The sequence below is a fragment of the Guyanagaster necrorhizus genome, assembly GCF_019112545.1.
Source record: "Guyanagaster necrorhizus MCA 3950 unplaced genomic scaffold BT62scaffold_59, whole genome shotgun sequence".
Classification (NCBI taxonomy): Eukaryota; Fungi; Basidiomycota; class Agaricomycetes; order Agaricales; family Physalacriaceae; genus Guyanagaster; species Guyanagaster necrorhizus.
The window spans coordinates 149,031-172,611 of NW_025064938.1; the positions used below are offsets into that span (position 1 = coordinate 149,031).

The following is a 23,581-nucleotide window of genomic DNA, read 5'->3' on the forward strand; positions in this document are numbered from 1 at the left end:
TCGATGCTGTCATCTACAGCCGACTCAGCGAAGTGTTCGATGTGGAGCTTGCTCCGGTTATCCTAGATGAAACTTCCGAGGATGGTGAATGGACGGGGGAGGTGTTTGTCGCGTACAAAGCTTTCGTTGGCGAGAATAAAGAGGATGGGAGTCTCAGCACAGAGGAAAGAGGCATTATTGAATTCCATTTGAGCGCCGTATCGGATATTGTTGAGATCGGCAGGACGGAGTACATCGAGTACACAGGATGTGACCCATATGACCCGCCGGAAGGCAACTGTAGATATTTTGGGGGAGGGATGTTTCTTCGTGCAAAGAATTCCCAGGCATAGTAATAGCACCTAGCATGACAAGAGAAACATTTTACTTCTTTTTGTTGGAATCTGCGAGAGAGTTCGAGCAATCCGGCATTCCGGCATGCCGAGTAAGGAAAGAATCCAAGGGAAATTGAAGGAATTAGGTAGAAACTACTAGGAAAGGTGTAGTCTAGTATAAATATGAGAAGTCAATGGGGAACTCCTCAGGAGTTTGTAACCCAAAGACTAAAGGTCTTACAAGCATGTACTCTGGATACAGTCCAAATCTCAACACTTTTTATATTTTTTTGTCTGATACAATGAACTATTGGGAGCATAGGCACGATCCGGTTCCTCTGACATCATGTGTTAGATTCCTGTAGATTCCCGCTTGTCCGTAGCTATGACTGAGACTATCACTATCTATTGCCGATCCCCTCTCTTGGACCTAGCAATATGGTTCCACTATCAATGCCAAATTGATGCTTAGTCCTTGCATTACATAACACCAGTCCATAGCAGAGTGATATATCATCCACAGTTCCAAACCATAAATGAAAATGTATTAATGAATGCATTCTACTATGATGCAATGATATATACTCTACTGTGCTGCCCAAATTAGGCTTTCACTGGTCACAGGTTACTCTACCCACCCTAGTCACCATTCATGATGATGAGCTCTCATATCCTGTGCCTTGGTTCCTGACTGCTCCCAAAAATGCTTGTTAGATCACACCAGGGGCCAGGCCAGATTGGGCCCACTCAGGTACAAATCTCATAGTGGTACACATATCAGATTCCCAATTTTTCCCACCATAGTTCTCTCTGGTGGGATTTTAGGCATGAAACCTTTGGCAATGTAATCTTTTCTCTCTTATCACTGTAGACCATTCATTTTAGTGATGTTCATATGAATAAAACCTGTGATTTCTATATAAAACATTTATTGAACAAAGGAATGCTTGCTTTCTGCTGTAATACTATCAGTGTCTGTCTCCTCCCTCCAGTGATGCACCCTTGTGTGAGCCTTACACCATTCAATTCTCAAATCTAGGGCCCCATTTATCAACCAATCCACCTCAAAAAGGACCATGATGTATATTCATTTACACTATCAGGCACATCACCAAGATAGAAAGACTAGTATCCATTTGGCACATCTGGCATAATGAATATGACTTGCAGAGAAAGACAGCTGTGATTAGCAGCTGACTATGTGGCCTCTTATCTCAGTTTTTATACCAACATACACCAATTCATGATAGCTTTGAGATGATGCCCAACTTTCACCCAAATGTTGATAGTGAAATTTCTGTCAGATGAAGATCCACACAACCCAATGAATCCATTACTTACACTAATGCTAGTGTTGACTATGATGGTATCCTCAGTCAGCTATCCATGCAAGTATACCACCTCCAAGGAACAACATTGAGCTCATGCTAAAAGTAATGCTAGGTCTTATGAAAGGTATGTAACTCCTGTTTATAGAGCTGCTGCATGTATGCTTAGTTTGAGTCAAAATTAGATAGAAGACTAGTATCAACCAAGGGAGATGCTACTAGTATGGGTTTCCCTCAAGACCAAAGATAGAGTGCTTTAGAAGGAAATAGTGGAGGATGTTGATAAGTATATCCAAGTAATGGCCACATTGCTTTTGATGCAATGTCTTTTTGAGCTCAGAGCTCATTTTTTTTAGACTTTCTTGCTTTCTTGCTTTTCTGCTTTTCTGCTTATGTGTAATTGGTAGAATATGTAATATATTGACTTTCATCTAGTATGTTATATGTAAAAAGACAAACACATTATTTCATCAAAAAATGGACAGGACTGGTGGAAACATGTGATGCAACCCTATTTGGCAAGAGATGGTGAGCCAGTGATTGATCTAGGCACTCAAGGCACTGAGCTAAGTAGACATTAAACAAATGATAGATCTAGACTATCAATATTTATAGATGAGAATTTCTAGAAAGGGTCAGGGAAGAGTTTGGGGTGGACCCTATCATGAGCAATGTGGGACAGATGTGATGATGAGCAAGGTATTTGCTAATTGAAGGGTCACATGACTGGCTGACAGAAGTAATATAACACACAGTTGCATGGTAGGACATGGACTTTAATACATTTTGATTGACAGTTTGGATCTGTCATTTAAATATTAAATCATATGGAGCCCTTGTACATAAAACAAGTGGAACATCTGAATTATACCATGGATTATTGCCCCTATCCTTCATCTCGGTAGTCTTAAAATGGGAGATGTTAGGTAGGTAGGTAGTATTCATGATGTGCCAATAGAAATCGGAAACAATATACTCCGCTCTCTTTGTTTAAACGATGCCCTTGCCGGGCCTCAAAATAATCACATGCAGAAAGCCACGCGCCAATTGACAAAATTTATGCCCATGACGTGCGTTATTCCTATTATTCACACATACATAAATCCGTAGTGCTACTAACTCTCCTAACGACCCCACGGACGGAAAAATGAACTTGAATGGAAGACATGCTCGTAGGAACTGGTCTAAACCACTCAAATCCAAATGTTTAGCATCTGAAACCCCTCGACGGTAGCTTCAATGCTACATTCATCCCAATCTTTGATTTTCCAAAGCTCCCCTAGGAAAGATCAGAGCTTAGTAAAACTATGATCCAGCATGAAGCATACCATTTCGAGCAAAGAATCTGGCACTAAATGCGCATTCGCTCAAAAACGTGGATGGGATTTTACCAATATGTCCCGTAATCTGTGGAATATGCGCTGCGCTATCGAAATCCTCCTGCGAAAACATCTGATAGTCCGTGACTAGCTCAAAGGCCTGGCTAACAGTGAGTGAGTCCGGGAAGACTGAGAGGGTCATAAGTTTCGGCGGGATGCATTTCGATGTATGATTGTATATCCTTCGAGAGAGATGCTCCGTTGTGGCTTCCCAGTGCTGCCATGATATTATTCGTTTTGATGTCTGGAAAAAAATTCATTTTCAGGAACAAGAAATCGGCGAGGAACGTACCATTATGGGCATAACAGCAATCATGAAGAAGCTGCAGCGCTTGAAGTGTCTGCCTTATGATGTGCTTTGCGACCGGAAGAGAGAACACCATGTTCGGTTGTCTGAATCTGAGATCGAGTATGGAAGATCCTAGGACTTCTGTCGCAAAGCAAGTATGGAGTCCAATTTGACTTTGTGTGTCATAGATTTGGTGCAGATGCAGCACATAGGGATATCCTGGGTGATGACAGGAATTCTGAAGTGTTTGCAAGGTCTTCGAATCATAACAGGTCTGACAAGATATGTCCTCAGTAAAATATGTGGTCAGTATCTTGACGGAGGCAAAATATGTCTGAGATCTAGTTCCCTACAGTGACCGCGATTCAGTGATACAAGGTGGCGCACGATTTCACGGAACAGCGCACTCACAAGGCCACAGAGTTGCAGCAGCAGCGTGGCCGAACTGAGGTAAAGCGAGACAGTGTTGTAGTAAAGCAAGAAAAATATTCTTACCTTGCGCACGACCCGGAAATTTGGAGAACGTTGTAGGTATTGGCCAATAGTTACTGGATGATAGCCAAACCCAAAGGCTGGTTGCACAAGGAGCGGTTCCTCGGGGAATATAGCGAGGTATTTGAATAACTTCATTGATCTTGCGCGAGTGAAGAATATTGGGGACAGTAACGGTGTAGGTGCGGTTTTTATTACGAGAATGAACGGCAAGAAGTTATTACCTGATCGGGGGCAATTGTTCCCCACGCGGGATTTTCCGGGATGACCGATGAGAAGTTAAGTATTCGCGCAACGCGTCACCACGGGAGGTCGTTTCTACCTAGTAATTCTAAGAGATGAACGCCTGTATCGTCTTTGCTTACAGGTAATTGAAACACTCATACACATTGCTCATGGCATGAGTAGCGGCGACATCGCCTCTGCACGATCTAGGACCTTCGTCGACCTTGATTCCACCATTCTCTAACCTCTCTCTCACACACATTACGCCAAGAAGCACTCGAAGGATTATTAAGACGTTGATATCCAAAGGATCAACCATCAACCTGTTAGCCAAATTTGTTTAGGAAATCTCCAGATCTACTGCTTGACACCAGTATTACGAAGTATGAGCTCTCAAACATGGGAACGACCGTAAGTCGGGATAATTACCTGAACGAAAATTACAAGGAGAGATGGTCTCTGCAGCGACGAATAGTAATGTCTGTATATCAATGGCTGGCAGAAGTAGCAATGTCATCCATGTTGATACTGCCGTTTTCAAGCTGTTTTCGCCGAAGGTATTATTGAAACTCCGAAAACTGTCATAGAGGGAGCCTTTCTCCTCAGCTTGGAATCGAGCTTGTGTATGTCCATTGGGATTAACTCGTGGCAAGTCACATACAGCAGCGTGTCTGGCTCGAGACAAGGAAAGGCAGCAAAAAGAGACTTATGTTCAGTGACTGGAGCAGCAATAAATGCTGGGGCAGTAGGCTGTGGGTTAGGAGCTGGTTGAATGGGTTGTTGAGTGGTTGTGTGTGACAGCAGAGTGCCGAGCATCTGCATAACTTGTTCTTGGGTATATGTAGGCTGAACCAGGGCTGGAGGACTTGAACTGGAAGGTTCTATGGAGTCGGCAGTGCTGGACATGGTGGGATCTGGGGACGAAGAGGAGGTGAAGGAGGTGATGTCGAAAAAATGATTGGGGTTGTCTGATGAGTCAAGCAGCTCACACCAGGCAGCTGTGTGAAGAGAGAGTTCCAGTGAGGTTGCTGAAGCTGGTGGTGTTGAAGCTGGGTTTGCATCCAGTGCTTTGAGGGATTCTAGAGGAATCTTGTGATGAGATATGAACTTGCCATTCTTCCAGTAAATGACAAAGCCTTTGGACTTAATAACACAAGTGTACACTAGTGAAGCAATGGTGTCCAGAAGTGACAGCCAATGCTCAAAGGCTATTGAACTAATCAAGAACCAGTGTGAAAAGCAATGCTGATGCTCAGAGGCAATCAAGCTGCAATGAGATGATGATGATGAAAGGATGTGAGAGGAGTTGTAGGGATGAGCTCATTTATATGAGTGAGCTGAGCGGCATGAATCAGTAACATAGTGGCAAACTTGTCACAAAAGACAATGGCTGGCTCATTGCATAGACCTCAATCAAAGGTCTTTGACCGATTCAAGGAAATGGTGGCCTACAAAGCTTTGGATGATGATGATGATGATGGACATGCGAGGAAGGACGCGAAAAGCTCCATTTGAACCATCTTTCGGATATCGTGGAGATTAGCAGGGTAAAATATGTTGAGCACAGGGGTAATGAAGCTCAGGCGGCTGACTGCAGATACTTTGGAGGAGGAATGTTCCTTCGTGAGAAGAGTTCGGAAACGTAGGAGATCTTGTGACATTATTTATATACAGTATTAAGACAAGATTAAATGTAGTACTAGCATCCAAAAAGCATCTTTCGATTCTCCTCGACCGCTAGTCGGAACAAGAACGCTGAGCTCGCGTGAAAGACATTCGTAAAGCCATACTCGCTTCGCCAATGGACTACTCATCCCACCATGGATAGAGAAGACAACGAATGTGTCTGGTCAAGGTATAGGCTACATTCCCATATTCGTCGGCGATGAAAACACTGTTTCTCATTGATATAACTACATTGTTCCAGTGAGCATGGAGACACTACGCAGTACCGCTCGAATTAATGAAACCTCCCATCCCATCGAAATCCAATTCCCATCATCCCTCACGAAATCCCATTACTTGAACCTGACATATACGACGGCGGAGGCTCATTAGTATACCCCAGAGCCCACGCCGACCTCTGCTGCTCCATCAAATACGTCATCTGTCTCTCCAGACTCGCAATCTGCTGCCTTTGCCGCTCGTTCTCCTCCATCAGCCGACCCTCAGTCTTGTTCTGCCGCAAAATCGCCACCTGCGCCTGTAATCCCTCCGCTCGGTCGCGTAACATCGCTTGGCGTACCGTCAGCGCTGCGTCACGAGGGACCTCTGATGCGGATATTTTGGATGGCATCATTGTCGATGTCGGTGTCGTTGTGATGGTATATGGCTGCGCAGTGGTAGTATAATACGGTTGCTGATCTGGGAATGCCTCATTCGAGGCGGCGTCTCTCCTTCGATATAAACAAATGCTTATGCCCGTCATGATCGCGACTAGCCCCAGAGAGCCACATACGCTTCCGGCAATGATGGCAGTGCGATTGGATGTGCTCGCTAATGGTGAGGATCTGTTCAAGATGTCGGTGAGCGATTTTTTCCAGTAGAATGATGAGAACTTACGACGGTTCTGGAGTGTCGCTTGGTATCGGGACGCTGAGAGCAGGAAGAATTAAATCTTGTATTCGGTTTATGGGTAAGAGGAAAGACCACTCACATACTTCTTGCGGTAGGAGAGCTAAATATAGTGGATGGAGCAGATGGGGTTGCCGACGTGCTGTAGATCGTGAAGATGAAACTGAAATTTCAAAATAAATTGTGACCCACGTTTCAGTGTTTGTTCTGGAGAAAAAATAATGAATCAGTTCGCGACTCCAGATCAGATGGGGGGAAAGATCTTCACTCTTGTACCGCTGTATTAACGACGAAATTGAGAGTGAGCATGTCTCTGGAAGAGCATCTGGGTTTGAGGCTGAATGCCGCCTTTAGCTTGATCACTCACTGAGGAGTCTGTGAATCGGTGGGCTGGACACTAATTATATCACTAGAACCGAGAATATCTCTTGATGAATTCGTCCTACCACAAATGACTCAAGGAAGGAAAAATAAAAGGGTTTAAAACGAACGTTTGGTTTGCCGCGATCTGCATCGCCTCAGCAATGTACGATCTGTATGTTAATTAGAAAGCAGTGAATGAAGACCCCTCTAGAGCGCTCACCCTGCAGTGAAAAATTCGACAAAAAAAGCACCCTTTGTCTCACCGACACCCCCGAAGATACACCAATACGGGACAGTCTCCGTCGAAGGAAGCACGTCAGGTTGTCTCAATCGGAAACCAAAACCAGTTGTTGTACTATCGTCGTCATTCCTCGTCCATGTAACGGTGGCAGAAGTGTTCACCACGGCGGTGCTGTTAAAATTAAATTGCCATGACGCGGCATGCGACGCAAAAAGAATGCTTTAGGGATCGTCTCAGAGAGCGTTAGAGGAGAGAGAAAGAGACGTAAGCTTACAGGGACAGTGGTATGGTGAGCATCTTGGGTGAAGAACGGTCGTCAAAGGCAGGGCGGCATCGCACACAGCACCGGTAGATATGCGTCGTGATGAGCGACGATCATCTCACTCGAACCCGGGTGGAAAGGGTGGGGATCAGATACAGATTAAAATCAGCAAACAAAGGCGTACTAGTTGAACAGGGAGATCTTTAGATGGTATATCTGCACTTCCATGGTACGTTGCATCACGTTATTTCCCGGAACTTGGGACCGAGGGATATGTGAAGATCAGAAGCTGTTGCCTTGAACTGACTAAAGTGATGTTATGCGGACCGGTGGAGACAAAAAGCCACGGGTCCCTGAACAACTGGTGAGATAAGACCTTATTCTTAACGAATATACAATCTCAGGACCGGGTAAGATGGTCACCAGACTGCGACTCATTCATTGATGCTAGCCATTGTAAATGTCGGATCCACGTCCCACATTGATCCACTCAATAGAGAAAAATGGTAAAATTTCAAGCTCAGACGAAGTCGAAGATGAATATGAAGGTCAAATAAAGGTCATGCTGCGAGCCAGCTGATAACGGAAGCAGGGTCGTGGATCACGGGGAAAGCCGCAGCGGCGCCACAATTTTCCGATTCCGTTTCCTCGTTTCGACTTTGACGACTTGGCTTCAGGTCATAAGAACTGATGGATTGTTTCTTGCGATGTATTTTTCGACGTAATTTATCCTTCTGATCTTTCGTTGAGGTTTGAAGACACTTTATTCTAATTATATTTCTCAGCTGCCAAGTAACCCAACGGCGTACTCTCCCCCGAATGTCACGTGACTTGGATGTCCTTACTCATGGCATTCGGTGACCTCTAACGTTTTATAGTCCAGCAGGTTTCTTCCTCGCTCACGTTCAAGTCAGCCATTACTTTGAACGCTTTTTAAACAATACCAGAAGCTATTCGGACCAACAGTACTCAAACATGAATCTTCTAAGTATACTTCCTTTTGTATTCAGTCGCAGAAGCTGGTGTTATCACTGTGATTCGGTCATTCTTTTCTATATGTGACTCTTCACACAGAGGTCTCACGGGTACCCCCCCGGGCCAGCTAGCTAAGAAGTACTTCATTCCTCCTTACACTGCTGACATATTTACCCGTGCTATCGCTATAACGACGGGATCTAGATCAAATGCTCATTAAACCCATGCGTCATTCCCTCCCGCTGCAATTATGCGATGTAGCTATACCACAGACAGAGCGTACACTGACTCTGCTAGCGTCTTGGGGTTCGAACCGATGCCGAACTACAAGTCTTCAATTTCCACGTCATTCTCTCTTGTCACTTCCCATTGAATCTGGGTCTGCGACAGTAAATTCGTAAGTCTTCTTCTATTGCAGCGTAGATTTGTACGGTGACCAGTATACCGAAAAGAAAAAACAGTATACTAAAAGCATACTGGTCGCATAGTTGGCCCCTTATCCTACAGACTACAACTCACTTCAGTCTATAAAAGGGTAGACTTCTAATACAGCCGTCATGTTTAACCACGGGGCTGCGAAATTTTCAAGTCCATTGGAACATAGGTTTCCCTCCCCTTTTTTTCCCTCTGCATCATCAACGGCTTCTGGTTGACAGATTTACTGGAAGCAGTACGTCTTGTTTCGTATTGTAGAACATGTTCTTTTGAATTTTGAAGCTCATAACGGAACCCTAGATACTTCCGTTGATACAATAATCTCGGAGCTCCATTAGGGTTTTACGGTGAGAAAAAAATCTCTAGATTCCTTTACTAAAGAAAAAAAACAAATGGTTCATTGTGCCCCATGGCTGAGTTGGTTACAGCGTCCGACTGTTATTTAACTGATCGAAAGACATAATCGGAAGGTCGAGAGTTCGAGCCTCTCTGGGGCAGTAGAAATTATTTTTATCATTATCCTTTTCACCTAACAGTTCATGTTTGGGAAACCATTTTGACCCAAGGCGAGTATTTTTTGTTGGTAGTTCTCTCTTGACCCCTCCTATTCAGTGGAATATCTCAAACGAACACAAAGTGATGCTAAGGAGACAGAGCACATACTGCCTCATCCCGAAGGGACTTGAAAAAACCGGAAGACGAAAATCCTAATTTTGATATGGCCGAGGTCGGCCCGTAATCAAAATTCTAGACATGTTATCCGGCCCACCTGGAACCAAGAGTTTGCCATCTGCTAAAAGTCTATGCAAAATGGGAACTTTCATCACGAGTTTAAGGTATTCTTGCATCTTTGTTTTCAGAACTGTTTTACGTTCTAGTCTAATATCTTACGTTCCGGGCACAATTCAAGCGCTTCTTTAACCTATAGTAAGGCTACTACATACCACTAAGTCTTGTTTTTCACCAAAATCCTTATGTATAAGCAGGTAAATATGATGTTCCCAGATTTCTGCGTTCCCCGCTACTTCATATTTGGGCTTTCATTGCGAGCGCATCATTTTCCGCATAAAGGACGACATTGAAAGCATTTGCACGGTCCGGTTCCTCCGCGATCCCGTGCAGTATTTCCGTAGATTTCCGTGTGTTTGTAGCTAGACCCGCGACTATCACCAGCTGTATTGCATTCCCTGTCTTGGACCTAGCGAGTCGGTTTCAACATCAAAGGGGGGCAGTGCTGGAGCCTCATGGCAAGGTAGCCTGAAATTGAGAGCACATGCAATAATGATATGCTCGTTGGGTAACGGAAAATGAAGCATGAACCAGATGGATGTCCGCTGTGTATCGGCTGTCCTCATCATGTGCCATCCTCGAATGCTCCCATTGCTTCGTATCTTGTAATAACGCTTTCTTATGTTCGGTAACCCCAGCCGTCGCTTATACTTCATTTCCTTATGACGACACCAGCATTCCAAATTCCAACTTTGTTGAGCTTAGGCTCGTCTACATCTCGACCCTCGGCAGAGCGGTATCATCGTCACCGTTACACAACACAGCACTACTTGACGCAAGTATGACAGTTGCTTTTTCATCGGGAATCATTCCAACTCCACAAGGGCGTTCAGTCGCCATTCCCAAGCGTGGGCATCAGCGCCGCTTGAAAGTGGGACTCATACGGTGATCTATGCGCTCACAATCTTATCAGTACATGTCCTCAGACTGGTCGTTCTTCACCTCACTACAACCGTCCATACATTTGCACAGTGGACGAAAACCACGATTATATCACCTTGCTGGTTATCAAAACGAACGATGAACTTTGCCGAGAGTCCGCTATTTCACCGATTCTCCGATTTATACGTCGAGCACATGGCATGACTGAATGAGAGGGACGGAGTGACTTGGGAGTGCGGGACCGGGTCGTCTTAGCGAATCCCAATTGGGGGGGGATCGGGTACCTGTCTTCGAAGCGCATTCCTCGACGCTTCTTAACTCCATTGCCGCACCCTCCGTTCACCCGCATTTCTTAGAAGAGGATTATTCTCTCGGCAGGTATGAAACATTCTTAGAAATTTGCTTTCTAATAATTGAATACAGTAACACGATGCTCGCTCCCCTATACGAGAATGCCTTCTCTCAAAAAAATACGTAACCGGTGCCGGACGCGAACGTGTGGGAACAGGTAGAACAGTACTACCCATACGGAGAGGTCTTTTTATAGTTTTTTCTGCTATTTTACGGTTCATGCAGTGCATGCTCCAGTCCTCTAATGGTCACTTGTTCATATTTCAGCACGGGTCATCCAGTCTCCGGGCCAGGGCACGTCTCGAAACACGAGGGTTTTCCTCGGGGAACAAGAATTTTTCGCCCTGCACAATGAAATGCATAAGCCGAGTTGTTATTTTTATTTGTGATAGCCACCACGCAGTTCGGGGTAGAATGCTTTAAATTCGTGCATTCACTGTCGAGATGCTCCTCGAGGTACACCATGTTTCTCTCGCCCTTCCTTATCCTTGCTTCACTCGTTTATACCACCCTGGCCCAGCAGAGCAATACAAATCCGACAGTCGATGGTAATGAAGATGATGGCTGGCAGAGTTTCCCGGATGTCGTTGATGCTACCGGGTATCCTCGCTGGGTTGTCGATGAGGACCTCGGTGCCTACTTGGTACATTCATTTTTTTCTGCTTGCAATAGCAGCTGCTGAAGCTCTCTGTAGCCTGTGTATCAAACGTCTGGTTTGAATACGACGGAGGTCACAAGGGCAGTCATTGTCCTACATGGAAAGGTGCGCTGGATTCTAATTCGGCCTCCAGAATTGCTGATTTGTTGACGCTGTCAAAAGCCTCGGGACTGCTGGTATTGTGAGCGCCTTTCATCGCTTCTTGCCTGAGGCGCTGACGATCTTCCGTTAGATTTCAATGCGATGAACAACGCGCTTTACAACGCCACTTATGACGACCCAACCATCATCCGAGAACATATATCCATTATGGGCCCGTGTTTCTTCGACGAAGACGATCTAAGCGCGGGAGCGGCTGAAGAAGGTCAGCTCCTCTGGGGAAGGACGACGTGGATCAGTGGGCATACGAATGTAGCACCTGACTCTATATCTGACTATAGCAGCCTCGATGTCCTCGACTCGCTCGTAGCTTATTACATGAACAAGACTGTCTATCCAAATCTGGAGGTAATAATTTTCTCAAGGTTCAACTTCGCTTTTCTTACTCCTTCATCTAGGTCGTGGTCGTTGGAGGACACTCAGCTGGTGCCCAGATGGCCCAGCGTTACGCTGCTCTGAGAATCTCGACTGACGATGATGATCGGTTGCATTTTTGGGTCGGTACGTACTGTCGATGATGTGTGCGGCGATAGTGCCTCACTTCTCGAAACGTCTAGCGAATCCTGGATCTCTGGTATGGCTTACGTCAGACCGTCCGGTCTCCGTTGACGATTGCGATGGGGTGGACGACTACAAGTACGGGTTGGCAGATAACTTCCCTGCGTACGCGACTGCGAATGCCCGTGAACTGGGAAGGTCTGGAATCGTTGAGAGGTATAATGGGCGCAATATGAATTACGCCTGGGGACTGGTAAGTGATGACGATAATTATTTTCTTTGGCTAGTTACTCACCTATTTCCTCAGACCGATTACGCCAACGGAGATGACAGATGTGAGGCATCAGTAAGTTCTCCCGAGTCTTATTACGAAGCCTTCGTTTGACTAACCGAAACATGCCTTGCAGGCTCAAGGGAAGAATCATATAAGGAGGGGAAAGAACTTTGTCAAGATGCTGAAAGCCATGGGAGGCATACCTAACCTTACAACTGTCGACTGGGCCGCAAACATTGGACATTCCAATGAGGGAATGATGACAAGCGAAGGGGGGATTGATAAGGTGAATGTCTTTACTTTTATGAACCGCCTCGTAACTCACAATCGGATAGTTATTCCGATATGTGTCGAACAGCACAACCTCCTAAGGTGGCGTTCACTTTCGGCTGTCAGTTTAAATTGTTGAGTTTTTTTTTGGACTCGTATACACATCCACTCTCTCCTAGGTCTTTTACAAGCTAGATGTGTTTTCATATACCTAAATCATGATAATTTAAACAAGGTTTAGACGAACTCTGGTTGCTAAGTACGACAGCATTTGCAATCCAGCTCGGCGAATCATCGTTCTCAAGATATGAATTCGTGAGCATAATCTGGTAAGATTTTCCGGGATCTGATGCGACAAAACCGCATTGTGCGACCAGATCTAGGCCACTCGATAGCCCGGCTTTTCATTCTTTTCCCCGGTATTCTATCGAGGTTTCGGAACCTTTCAGTACACTTTGCCTTAGGAGATTGGGCTGCCAACGTCGCTGCATTTATGCTGCTCACCGAGTCGTTCGGCTGTAAGTGGGATTTGAAGAGATGTACGTTCCAAAGGATGTTAATTGTTAGCTGGAGTTACTCGCAGATCATTACTTCTTCTGTTGGCCAATATTTACAAGTAATCACACTCATATGGGAGCGATAAATTATCCAGAAAGCGGAAAATACATGCAAACGAGTAACAGCAACTCTTGCAGTTAAAACGTACATAAGGGAAAAGGGGCCGACAACCGGAAAATTCGATCGAAATTCAAATTGACTCGGCATTCGCCGTTGTTGATTTTCTACGATCCACCATCACTGAAACGCGACATTTCTTTACCAGTACGTGCATTGAACAAAAATCTTCTATATGTCCTTAACATTGAAGCGATGATATAGCAGTTACTTTTCTATCACCAGACGGCTGCATCTGTCCCGTTTCGTGCTGCACCATAGATCATTGTTTCCTGGCAGGCATATACGATACGATCCACTTACCAGCATGATGTCCCCATCCGACATGTCGTTCATCGAAGAGCGTAGACCGGCTCCTATCGACCGACTTTTTGTCGAAATTCTCATTTACATATTTCATATGAGTGTTCTCGACCGCGGTTCTTACTTCGAGCATTTCGATGTTATTGACTACCAGGGGGGCCCATGGAAGCTTGGGCAAATATGCTCGCCCTGGAGGCAAATTGCCAACAACACATCTACCTTGTAGACACATATCACTTGCCGATGATGGAGTCCGTGAAGGATCCCGTGTCTAGGTTCAAGGTAACATTGGAGCGCTCTTCCTGCCTTCCCCTGGACCTGCGGTTATTCCTTAGCTACGGGTATCCTCTCGAGGTGAAGAGTACGATCTATCAGCTAGCTATTGCTCAGTCGTGGCGGTGGGAGCACTTAACCATCACCCCTGATCGCGATGTTCTTCCTTTTTTATCCGACATACCTGGCTGTCAGCTTAACAAACTATCTCACCTGACAGTCCATTGTCATGAATTGCGGACACCTCAGCATATCGATGCATTCCAGGACCCCCCCGCTTTGCGTACTGTTGAACTTCTTACCAACTCCGCGGGCGACCACTTCGAACTGCCATGGAATAATATCGTCGCATTCTTCGACTATACGTATTGGGGGTTTCCTGAACACGTACGTCATGTTATTGATGTGATTCAGCAGTGCGCAAACCTACAGATACTTCATATGCAATTGTTATACTTTTCACCCTCCGAAGTGGTTAGCATTACCCCTCCGTTTCGATCAAGTTTGCGAGATCTCACGGCATGTCAAGGTGCCATATTTCGGAGCGTAATTTTGCCCCAATTAGAGAAAATACGTGTCGTTCCTAGCGCGAATGCACTTTGTCCTGATGACGCTCTTCCAGATCTTCCGAGCCTCCTCCAATGCTTGCAGTGTTCTCTCGTATCACTCGAGCTCGTCGATGTCATCTTCACTGACATTATTTTTCACATTCTCCATTGCACCCCACACATCAACACTCTCAAACTTTCCACACAATGCTGGGCCACCGGCTACGATCGCATATTCAAAGCCCTCATTGACCGCTTGGCTTCCCATCCCTCTACTCAGCAAAGCTTTCTTCCTCTCCTCAGGAATCTTCATATCACTATCGATGATGTCTTCATAAACATACCCTGTGCTTTCGTTGATCATGTTTTCTTTGACATGGTATCTTCTAGATGGAACACTAGGATCTTGTCGGCCGTCACCCTGGATATGTCGGAGCCAGGGAAGGACTTGAGTTGGGGATTGACTCAGGAACATATCAAAGAGTTTCGCAAGTACCAAAAAGATGGATTGGGTATCAAACTTGGCGTCTTACGTGTCGATCGCGAAGCTGAAGGCGTTTCCTTTATGAGGAAGAGATACGTCTAAACTTTAAATATCGTTTCCTCAGTTGTAGAATATTGACCATTGTCGCTGTTGTCCGACCACTAAATCTGAACTGACTACTTAATGGAATACAGTGATATATTAGTGGCAGGACTCATGAGAATATGTGCAATGTGCACTCCGGTGATAAGCGGGGTCTTACATCTGTTTTTCGACCTGCGAGACGCAACTTGGTAGGGCCTAGGCCCCGGCTTGAATTTCAAATTTACGCCAAAATTGAAGCGGCGTTTCCCGGCATGTTACATTTGAACTTGATCTATGTATTAAATTAACCCTGTCTGTGACGCTTGAACCCACGAAACTACAATGAAAATGTCCGAACATGGTGTGATCCCTGTGAGCAACCGATAATATCACACCATATCTCCCTGTTTCCCTTCCCAGTCCTCTGACTCGGACACTTTTTGGGTACCCATAGGCGTCATCTCATGGCGCTCTACCTGCACGAAGACCTCGGTGGTATTAGCGGTCAATCGAACCACGTCGTCCTTCTACGAAACGAAGGTGAGCGCTTTCACCATCACGTCCAATAAGTAGGTCGAGACGTACCTTCCTAGACGAATCCAAGTTCGTTTTCGATGACATAGAGTACGACCATCCAGAGCGGGCGTTGAGGCTGCTCATGAGCGCGTTGGTATAGAGCTTCCCGAGCATGCCGGTGAATATTATATGGACGCTTGGTGAGGCCTGAAAAACATGATAAAGTCACAAGGTCCAAAGCAGAGATGAAAGATGCAGCGTACAATGGCAAGAAACGTTATGAGATCCATCATTGCGCAGAAGGAAGTAATAAATCCCGTTTGAATGGTAACTGAAGGTAGATAAGCAATGAATGAGAGGAACAGAATCATAGAGATGCAAAGAAGGTCATACGCCGGATAATCCTATCCATCAGCTCATCGGACTGCTCGAATCCGGTTTTGTGACCGCGCTGTGGAAGTCTTGTTAGGCGGACGCGTTGGTTTAACATCGTAGAAGCCGCTTACGCTACAAGAAGAAGAGTTAGCCAGCTTCCTTGTCATCGAACGAGTGAGCGTATGGCGTACAGATACCACACCAAAGCCCCGGTGATCAGGAAGTCGCAAATACAACTCGATACAAGCCAGATAATCACAGTGACTTTGAATTTCTGAAAGTCCGTTACTGCCTCTTGAGCGTTGGCTTCGGCGGCTGTAGCTATACCACCAGCTAGGGGAGTAGTTAGGATCAAACTAAAGACGACTCGGAGAAGACTAGGACGCACCGACTGCTAGGAGCGCTGTGACGCATACACTCGTTGTGGATATCCAGCTGGACGTGAGGACCTTAACGCGCCATGCGAAGAAGAGCTGCACCCCTCCCGCCATAATTGCCTGTGGTATTTGGTAAGTGCGGCAATGAAAGTCAAGAGAGATGCTGACCGTTAGTGCCTCGTCTGGCGGTTAAGGAAGATATCGTGTTAACGGGGACCAGATGGGAAAAGGATGTACAGGACATACTAGCGGCGCCCACTGTGAATTAATTCTGCGTTAGAGGTTGATGTGTAAAGGGAATCGTGACTCACTGCTTGTAGAGCGCGTGTAAGACTTCGAATTACCTAAGAGTACAAGGTGAAGATTAATCCATAAAAGGGACGTGAATATGCTCACCAAAGTTTAGTATTAACCCAATGTACATATCAATCATGTACAAAACAGATCCAGCTACGTTAACCAGCAAAAGGGTATAGACCTGCTTCCAGAATAAGCTTACGTTTGGCCAAGGCAACAAGAAACGACTTGCAAATATTCGGATCCAGAGATGATCACGGCTGAAACCAGAGTTTATATTAGGAATGGAATCGTAGAGGAGAAAACGAAATACAGACCGCTGATATTTGATAAAATACATGTAGTATTGCACAAATGCCATGCCCAGCAAAATCAGATTGAACATCAGGCCCAGGAATAAGGGACCCAATCTAAAAAATCTCCGATCAGAAACGTAAGAAAGCAGAAGGACGAAACCATACGTAGCAGCAGCCGGATTCATGACGGTCAATTGGTTGAAAGGCGACTTTTGACTTCTTTAAATACGGACGGTCTCGCAAGGGGTTCAATCTTAGGTTCCGTCTGCGCAATATCCTTTGTCTTCAAGAACAAGACGCAGGATTATCTCAATAACCATCAGCGTGAAAAGGAGGAGTAATTTGACAGCCTCCTGCGGTACCGCACTCACATACCGGCGGCAGCCGCGGGTCAGCTAATTTCAAATTGTACTCAACAGATTGCAGTAATAGGCTGGAGGGGAGCTGGCGCCATCTAAACAAAAAAAAACTGAAATTTGGACGGCACTATGCTACGTTGACGGTTTCTGGCGGTAAAATTTTCGGCCCAGCGATATCTCTATTTCTCCAAAATACGTTTTTGGTGCTTACATAGTTTTCGGCTGATCGTCTAGATCTCCAAGGGGTGCTCTTTTCAGGTGGCTCTGTGCCAAGAATTTCACGGTAAATCAACTCATTACACTCTTATCCTTGATGGTAAACTCCAGTCCAGATTTGAGGATTCACGTCTCAAAATTACTATCAGACAGTACTTATTGTTCAGATTAAGCACTCAGGAGACGCATCAAGTTATTACAGAGGCACAAGCAAGGTACCTGTGCGCCGTGTTCCTATTCTCGAACACGCTCGATCTGACAGCGATGCATATTTGACAGTCTCTCATCATCATTACACGGCACAATGAACTTTAACTTCTCACAGCGTCACATAACAGCAGACTCCCCCCAGGTGCCAATACACGTTTGATACATTCAGTCTTCCTGGATTGCTTACCAGCTGACAGAAAGCACATTCGGTCTGTTAATATGAATTCTCATGAGTCATTATTGGAATTCGGCATCAACCTCATCCGCTTGCTTGGAACGATACTGACAATAACAAAGTCGGACGACTCGTCCTGTCGTCCCGGGAAATATCATTAAGCGAGGGGGATATTAATAACTATCCGAGACATTCGATCTATCTGGGTTCCCGATAACAGCATGGAACCCGCGGTACCTAATTTTATCGACGCTTCAATTCCTTTTGCCAAGGTCATGGGTCGGACGCTATCATTTCCTCGTACTGGTATTGCAGACACGGATTGACTAGACTTAATGAAATCGAAGCTGCTCTCCTCCGGCAGCCGAAAATCATCTATGTTCACCCCAACTCCGGTTCCTCGCGTACGCGGTTCAAAGTCGGTCCGGTCCATACGGACTTCCCGTCAAGACGGACGCTTTAAATATGTCCCGAGTGACAAGGATCATTGATATCCACTGGTATGCATTGCGAGTTAAGATCATTGGACGTGTGAGCTCTGAATCTGGTTGCTCTCGATAAATAATATTACACCTTGATACATATCCCATAAGGTAGCCGCTAAAAGTAGAATCGGAACAAAAAGTACACGACACAAACAGATCTACCCGAGATCATCAAACATGGGATTCGTCCGCCTTGATTCGATGCAAGGTGTCAAGTTCCAATGAATGCGTCGACTTATTCTGCTTCTGTGGAATGGAAATAGTGAGAATTGAAGTTTCCCTTGCGAAAGAAAACAAATTCTCACTATATCTGAAGAAGCATCGTCTGTAATATGGGGCTGGCAATCGACTTCGATTGCCATATCTCCCGGCTTAATGCAGGACGTCAGTTGTAAGAGCTTTCATTAGGGGCCAATGCTCACCCTAGCAACCTGTAGCCTCGTCCCAGCTGAAAACGACTCGGACGTTAACCTGTGTACGCCACTTAGAGATCTGAATCGCTTCCGTGAGTTCAAGGTCGCCTAGTGTCAGGTTAGTCACACTTTGAAGTTAGATATGAAACGATACCCTCTTACCAGGACGGAAACGCTATACACTATGCGAGAATGTTAGTCGTAGCGTGCGCGGTGAAAGGAACGCCGGATGTACTTCGACACAGGACTGCGTATAAACCGACAAAGATCAGATTATCGCTCCAGACGGTCTGTCCAAAGACGATCAGGGCTAAATTTATGGCACTTAGACAATAACTTACAGCGGTAACGAAGCAAAGAATAGCAAAAATGCTGTATGCCAGTCATCAATCGTCTGCTCCATGTATTCCACGGTACCTGCCTATTAAGAAACCCCGTATTCAGAGAGTACAAAACAAGCCTGTTGATAATGTGGTTTGTTCTGCGGACACCTGTCATATGAATTGCAACAAGGTTTGAAGGAAGGTGGTACATACTGTGCATTTTGCGTCTTACTCTTTAGGAGCATATAGATGAGAGAGGAAGAGATCAGCTTGGGACGAATTAGTAGGACAGTCGAATATCACAGTCAATGACGCACGATATCGGCGCTGTACCCGAAGACCAATAGCTTGGCAATGTTCTTTAGTTGTCCAAGCTGGGTAGTTGATGTAAGAGATTGGCTGTAAATTAACTTGCGTTAACTGAGCGACCGTCCATAGCATCCTGAAACTTACCATCGCGCGTAGTAGTCTATGGATAAAAGCCATCTTAGTCAAACAATCGGGTACGATCGGGAGCCAGCTACTCACACAGGGTAACCACGAAATTTCCGATGACTAGGCTGCTCTGAGGGATACTGAGTAGAGAGATACATTCAGAGAAGATCGACGTACAATAAAGGGGGCAAGAAAGCGATTTCTTTGGCTCACTAGACAGCATATGAGCTTGATAAGAATATACGAAAGACAGTGTCCAAATAAACCCACCGACATAAACTCTCCATGTGAAGAAGCTAATGGTAATAGAACTAATTTAACCCACGTGTTCATGTATTGGACAGAGACGCGATACACACCCTTGGCAAACCAACCCTTGACATGCCTACAGGAAAATATTCAGCAAGAGGGAGTCTTAAAAACAGGTAACATCTCCGCACCGTTAGAACCAGTTGTATTAAAAAGGTCCTAGACGTTTGCATATATGACGATAGTAGTTCAGGACAAGCAGCGACATGGCTCACCAGAGCAGCCTGGTTAAGATCAACGGATTGGCGAACCCTTTGATCAAATAGATGTACAGAGCGTGGGTGATGAAGATTTGATGCGAAGTGTCGAGGAGACTGGTATGTGAGGATGGTATCAAGTCAATGAAAGAGAGCGAGGATCACTTACCACACAACCGCAACTACACACTTCATACCGATATGGTCCCTCGGGTAGTCCTATAAAAACGGTCGATATTCAATTCCTCTTTCAAACCATCGAAAACGGCGGCGTACCGAGTAATACTCGTAGGTATGCAATATCGTACTCCCCCAAATGCTGTGTTATCGGTTGAGCAATACCGACTCGGAGCTCCAGGACGATGTATCACCAACCTCGCTGCAATTCTGGATACGGGATCAGGCCTCATGAATCGAGAGCAAAAAAGGGGGGGAAAGAACTTACATTGTCCCGATGAGAAGGGCTCCCATCTAAAGCAAAGAAATCAGCCAACGAATCAGGATCCGAATTGAGGACTTGCCGTATTGTCAAGAGCTGGGAGGGCCATCGTAGTACTCATGCTTGATGCTTGAGGAGATGATCCACCCATCCCGTGAAGGAAGTGCTATTATATATAGCAGAACCCGCTCCAAGATAGAGCCCGAAGCAGAGAACGAGGTTTAATTGTACCTTGTTCAGTTTTTTGATGAGATTCGCTGTGATGTCATTTCTCACATCTAGGCGGTCTCTGGAAGTCTGCGGTAATCCGCTCAATCGTCGCAGACAACTTCCACCTTCAGGGTTCTATGATGTGGCCGTGTGTATGAACGAGGCCTCAGGCAAGAGGGCGGGTTATCAAGTTGACGCGCTTGACGGTGATGAAATCAAGAAGTGGGAAGAAAGTCTCGGATGGAAGAGATTTCTTGCGGAGAATTTGCGGGAAGGAGGGGAGAGCAAGGTCATGTGGGAACTTCGAAGATGGGTGTTGTCGTCTGATCATGATCGAAGTCCCAGGCAGCCGTCCTGGGTGACGCTTTATGCGGTCTCGACCGAACGGGAAATTCCGACCTCATAGAAAAAAAATTCCGAATATAAACGTCCTGCCATGCGGTTTCTGCGAATCAACGAAGGAACTAGGTGAATTTTAGGTAGGACTCTTGATGGGGAAGATTTGCACGTCCGCGATCTTATACATCCTGTGAATATGAAGATCATACATGGGCATTGTGACGCAGAATTTGTCAAACGCAGTCAATATGGCCTCGAAGAGAAGCATTTACATCTCGATGCGAAAGTAAGACAGTGATATTGGTGCTTTTTTGTCCTGGATAGTACCGAAAATCAGTGATGCTTCTACCGATAAGAAGGAACCCCATACCGTAAACATGCCAATGGCTTCGTCAGACTAGGGATTGAACAGATGTTGCAGTCTTAGTTCCGACTGAAGACATGTCCTAGGACTGAGGTACATTAGAAAGATATCCCTTGCATGTGTGGAATGTGAATGTTTAGGATACCGGCGTCTTCATCTGCAGCTGGCAAACTTATGTAAGATATTCGCAGAGGAGGTATCTCCATTCATATCAAATCCGGGACGAAGACTGCGATTCATTTGTGCCTCAACCGCCAATAAAGGAAAACCAAAGGTAACGTAAAAATCAAATCCCACCTAAAACGGGAACAACCCTCATCGCGGAGATATCAATGGCGAATGCGTTTCCTCCTGTACAAGGCATGTCCGCTACGCACCAATCAGTTCTCGACTATAAACACAGAAGACTTACCAGACTCCGGGTCGAAGCTCACAACCCATTGAACATCTCCAAGCTCCGATCCGCGTGGTTCAACTTTAAAAACAACGTAAGCAACCCTAGCGCCACAGAAGAACTGACCGTATAAATATATCTTCGGTTTGCTCTAGATACCCGACACATGCGCCGGCTTTTGGATGTCAAGTCGAAGATATTAGGCAAAGTGAAACGTAGAGCACACGAATCCTGTCGTCGATACAAAAGTCCAGGGAGATAAAGCGTCATCGCAGGTCTTGATTTAAGGAATGTTCGTTGTGCTCCATAGCCCTGACATCATATTCTGTTCAACGAACCTGTATGAGAAAACATTAGAAGCATTGGTAGTGAGACCCACCAATAGGAACTAGGCTGTCGTACTGCTTTCGAGCCTTCGTCGAAGTCATTTTGGATGAAATCTGATCGGTTTGCTTTTGGCCACCACATATGCCATCGAACTTTAAGGGTCGGAATCGGGCGGCCATGCTGCAGATTCCAAACGTCTGTGGCTTCGAGCCCCAACCATGTTTTCGTCGCTCTCCCCATGATATCCCAAACGGGACGTTCGAATATCGAAGAGACTAGAATCATTGCATAACCGCTCCACGCTTCGCAAACTGTAGATGCGCGGTATGTTGTTTCGGCCTCGGGAATTTAGGGATTTAACAAAAAATCTGTGAACGACGGTGATTGCGGCTGTGTGGTACAGAGGAGAGGGCGATGACGGCAATTTTAGGAGGATGGCGGGCCAGGGCTAGCTTATATATGTCAAACCCCCGCAGAATGTAAGATGCCGTCGACATTTTTGGTCTCGCATGACACGAACAGAAGGCAACAAGTTATGGCATTGCACGAAAGGGCAACAGTGAATGCGCTATGATTGTATGACGACAGCCTAAAGATATCGTTGAGGTATTGTTGAACACCGGAGGAGTTGGAAGAACGCACATCGTCATGACAACTCTCGATACGTAGGATCATAATCAATGCTTCTTTATTCTGCACGGGTGTAAGTAAGAGAGAGGAAAAAACTGTACAATAGACACGAACCTGTAGACTATCGTCCCATGATATTGTTTTTCTGGGCCATTCATATCACCGGCAAGCAGCATCTTCTCACGCTGACCATCATAACTCGCAATATCGGGAGAACTTGTGAAATTGAAATAGCACCCTCCGCGGATACTAAATTTGAGAATCTCACGTATTCGGCATGTCAGATATCCCAGCCAAGACCAAACGTGAAGGACAGTTCGACACCAAGTTATCTATCCCCGACAAAAATATTTCAGAGCTTGCCACTCTAAGGTTCTTTTCTACACATCGAACAACCACAGAAGCGCAGATGGGCTAGCCGACGCATTGATAAACCACACATGGCATGAAAAGGAGCGCCTGTACGGGTTTGAGAATTGTCTCTGGTTCTCTTGTGCATGGCATCATGTTATCCGATTTCTTCGCAGTAGAGCATACCACGGATGGCGATGGAGGATCAAGGAGAGTACGGTATGAATTGCGATGGTCAGGTTGAACAAGCGATGACCCGGTCCGGTCCGGCATCGCCGCAAAAGCCCCTCTTCGGAAGACTGTTACTCTTGCGGTATACAAGCAAGTGATAGGCCCTAGTCAAGAAATACATCCAGAGAAGAGACAGAAAAGGTAGTGAAACAGAAAGCGGCAGTTGGGGATACGGCATTTTTAAGATG

At 45.6% G+C, this 23,581-nt stretch overlaps 11 protein-coding genes and 1 non-coding gene across 12 annotated transcripts; 5 read left to right on the top strand and 7 right to left on the bottom strand.

Moving 5' to 3' along the window:
* Nucleotides 1–20: 20 nt before the first annotated feature.
* On the top strand, nucleotides 21–332 carry BT62DRAFT_1013342 (uncharacterized protein; the record flags this gene model as incomplete). The annotated part of the gene is made up of 1 exon (XM_043178046.1): nucleotides 21–332. A coding segment is annotated over one exon (312 nt), but the record flags the coding sequence as incomplete, so codon positions are not given.
* Nucleotides 333–2,835: 2,503 nt separating this feature from the next.
* On the bottom strand, nucleotides 2,836–3,337 carry BT62DRAFT_1013343 (uncharacterized protein; the record flags this gene model as incomplete). The annotated part of the gene is made up of 3 exons (XM_043178047.1): nucleotides 2,836–2,921; nucleotides 2,971–3,265; nucleotides 3,314–3,337. The coding sequence occupies 3 exons, from the start codon at nucleotides 3,335–3,337 to the stop codon at nucleotides 2,836–2,838; spliced, it is 405 nt and encodes a 134-aa protein (XP_043033392.1).
* Nucleotides 3,338–3,616: 279 nt separating this feature from the next.
* On the bottom strand, nucleotides 3,617–4,933 carry BT62DRAFT_1013344 (uncharacterized protein; the record flags this gene model as incomplete). The annotated part of the gene is made up of 6 exons (XM_043178048.1): nucleotides 3,617–3,659; nucleotides 3,718–3,755; nucleotides 3,806–3,944; nucleotides 4,027–4,124; nucleotides 4,191–4,350; nucleotides 4,689–4,933. 6 exons carry the CDS (start codon nucleotides 4,931–4,933, stop codon nucleotides 3,617–3,619), a joined length of 723 nt encoding a protein of 240 aa, XP_043033393.1.
* A 962-nt stretch (nucleotides 4,934–5,895) lies between these two features.
* BT62DRAFT_651208 (uncharacterized protein) lies at nucleotides 5,896–7,017 on the bottom strand. The gene is made up of 5 exons (XM_043181773.1): nucleotides 6,870–7,017; nucleotides 6,794–6,808; nucleotides 6,684–6,743; nucleotides 6,590–6,622; nucleotides 5,896–6,537 (listed from the first exon to the last, which is right to left on the bottom strand). Exons 1-5 carry the CDS (start codon nucleotides 6,908–6,910, stop codon nucleotides 6,033–6,035), a joined length of 654 nt encoding a protein of 217 aa, XP_043033394.1. The 5' UTR covers nucleotides 6,911–7,017; the 3' UTR covers nucleotides 5,896–6,032.
* On the bottom strand, nucleotides 6,736–7,637 carry BT62DRAFT_651203 (uncharacterized protein). Its single transcript, XM_043181772.1, has 5 exons — nucleotides 7,480–7,637; nucleotides 7,185–7,424; nucleotides 7,093–7,134; nucleotides 6,870–7,043; nucleotides 6,736–6,808 (listed from the first exon to the last, which is right to left on the bottom strand). Exons 1-4 carry the CDS (start codon nucleotides 7,500–7,502, stop codon nucleotides 6,965–6,967), a joined length of 384 nt encoding a protein of 127 aa, XP_043033395.1. The 5' UTR covers nucleotides 7,503–7,637; the 3' UTR covers nucleotides 6,736–6,808; nucleotides 6,870–6,964.
* Nucleotides 7,638–9,280: 1,643 nt separating this feature from the next.
* On the top strand, nucleotides 9,281–9,375 carry BT62DRAFT_t188. Its single transcript has one exon. It is a non-coding gene; the product is annotated as a tRNA-Asn (tRNA).
* Nucleotides 9,376–10,204: 829 nt separating this feature from the next.
* Nucleotides 10,205–11,026, top strand: BT62DRAFT_1013346 (uncharacterized protein; the record flags this gene model as incomplete). The annotated part of the gene is made up of 4 exons (XM_043178049.1): nucleotides 10,205–10,537; nucleotides 10,593–10,702; nucleotides 10,804–10,926; nucleotides 10,972–11,026. 4 exons carry the CDS (start codon nucleotides 10,205–10,207, stop codon nucleotides 11,024–11,026), a joined length of 621 nt encoding a protein of 206 aa, XP_043033396.1.
* Nucleotides 11,027–11,362: 336 nt separating this feature from the next.
* BT62DRAFT_1013347 (uncharacterized protein) lies at nucleotides 11,363–12,859 on the top strand (the record flags this gene model as incomplete). Its single annotated transcript, XM_043178050.1, has 9 exons — nucleotides 11,363–11,542; nucleotides 11,594–11,662; nucleotides 11,720–11,738; nucleotides 11,790–12,064; nucleotides 12,115–12,217; nucleotides 12,274–12,467; nucleotides 12,522–12,560; nucleotides 12,622–12,774; nucleotides 12,824–12,859. The coding sequence occupies 9 exons, from the start codon at nucleotides 11,363–11,365 to the stop codon at nucleotides 12,857–12,859; spliced, it is 1,068 nt and encodes a 355-aa protein (XP_043033397.1).
* Nucleotides 12,860–13,107: 248 nt separating this feature from the next.
* On the top strand, nucleotides 13,108–15,143 carry BT62DRAFT_1013348 (uncharacterized protein; the record flags this gene model as incomplete). Its single annotated transcript, XM_043178051.1, has 5 exons — nucleotides 13,108–13,276; nucleotides 13,470–13,580; nucleotides 13,638–13,680; nucleotides 13,740–13,958; nucleotides 14,012–15,143. The coding sequence occupies 5 exons, from the start codon at nucleotides 13,108–13,110 to the stop codon at nucleotides 15,141–15,143; spliced, it is 1,674 nt and encodes a 557-aa protein (XP_043033398.1).
* A 371-nt stretch (nucleotides 15,144–15,514) lies between these two features.
* Nucleotides 15,515–17,171, bottom strand: BT62DRAFT_912075 (uncharacterized protein; the record flags this gene model as incomplete). The annotated part of the gene is made up of 8 exons (XM_043183848.1): nucleotides 15,515–15,652; nucleotides 15,711–15,848; nucleotides 15,905–15,972; nucleotides 16,035–16,102; nucleotides 16,208–16,349; nucleotides 16,405–16,513; nucleotides 16,776–16,950; nucleotides 17,008–17,171. 8 exons carry the CDS (start codon nucleotides 17,169–17,171, stop codon nucleotides 15,515–15,517), a joined length of 1,002 nt encoding a protein of 333 aa, XP_043033399.1.
* Nucleotides 17,172–19,026: 1,855 nt separating this feature from the next.
* BT62DRAFT_924413 (uncharacterized protein) lies at nucleotides 19,027–20,579 on the bottom strand (the record flags this gene model as incomplete). The annotated part of the gene is made up of 14 exons (XM_043184610.1): nucleotides 19,027–19,134; nucleotides 19,186–19,216; nucleotides 19,381–19,436; nucleotides 19,485–19,566; nucleotides 19,621–19,636; nucleotides 19,696–19,732; nucleotides 19,780–19,814; nucleotides 19,873–19,898; nucleotides 19,928–19,987; nucleotides 20,127–20,225; nucleotides 20,278–20,327; nucleotides 20,385–20,427; nucleotides 20,484–20,495; nucleotides 20,554–20,579. The coding sequence occupies 14 exons, from the start codon at nucleotides 20,577–20,579 to the stop codon at nucleotides 19,027–19,029; spliced, it is 681 nt and encodes a 226-aa protein (XP_043033400.1).
* A 1,756-nt stretch (nucleotides 20,580–22,335) lies between these two features.
* On the bottom strand, nucleotides 22,336–23,435 carry BT62DRAFT_1013353 (uncharacterized protein; the record flags this gene model as incomplete). Its single annotated transcript, XM_043178052.1, has 5 exons — nucleotides 22,336–22,629; nucleotides 22,677–22,874; nucleotides 22,934–23,027; nucleotides 23,080–23,225; nucleotides 23,277–23,435. 5 exons carry the CDS (start codon nucleotides 23,433–23,435, stop codon nucleotides 22,336–22,338), a joined length of 891 nt encoding a protein of 296 aa, XP_043033401.1.
* Nucleotides 23,436–23,581: the final 146 nt, after the last annotated feature.

Bases quoted from the DNA above. Each gene is read 5' to 3' on its own strand.
- BT62DRAFT_651208 (XM_043181773.1), bottom strand. From the start codon at position 6,910: ATGCTCACTCTCAATTTCGTCGTTAATACAGCGGTACAAGA. The intron at 6,623-6,683 runs GTGAGTGGTCTT...TCCTGCTCTCAG, and splicing joins TCTCCTACCGCAAGAAGTAT to CGTCCCGATACCAAGCGACA. The intron at 6,538-6,589 runs GTAAGTTCTCAT...CATCTTGAACAG, and splicing joins AGCGACACTCCAGAACCGTC to ATCCTCACCATTAGCGAGCA.
- BT62DRAFT_651203 (XM_043181772.1), bottom strand. From the start codon at position 7,502: ATGCTCACCATACCACTGTCCCT. The intron at 7,425-7,479 runs GTAAGCTTACGT...CGATCCCTAAAG, and splicing joins CTCACCATACCACTGTCCCT to CATTCTTTTTGCGTCGCATG. The intron at 7,044-7,092 runs GTTCGTTTTAAA...CATTTGTGGTAG, and splicing joins CAGATCGCGGCAAACCAAAC to GACGAATTCATCAAGAGATA.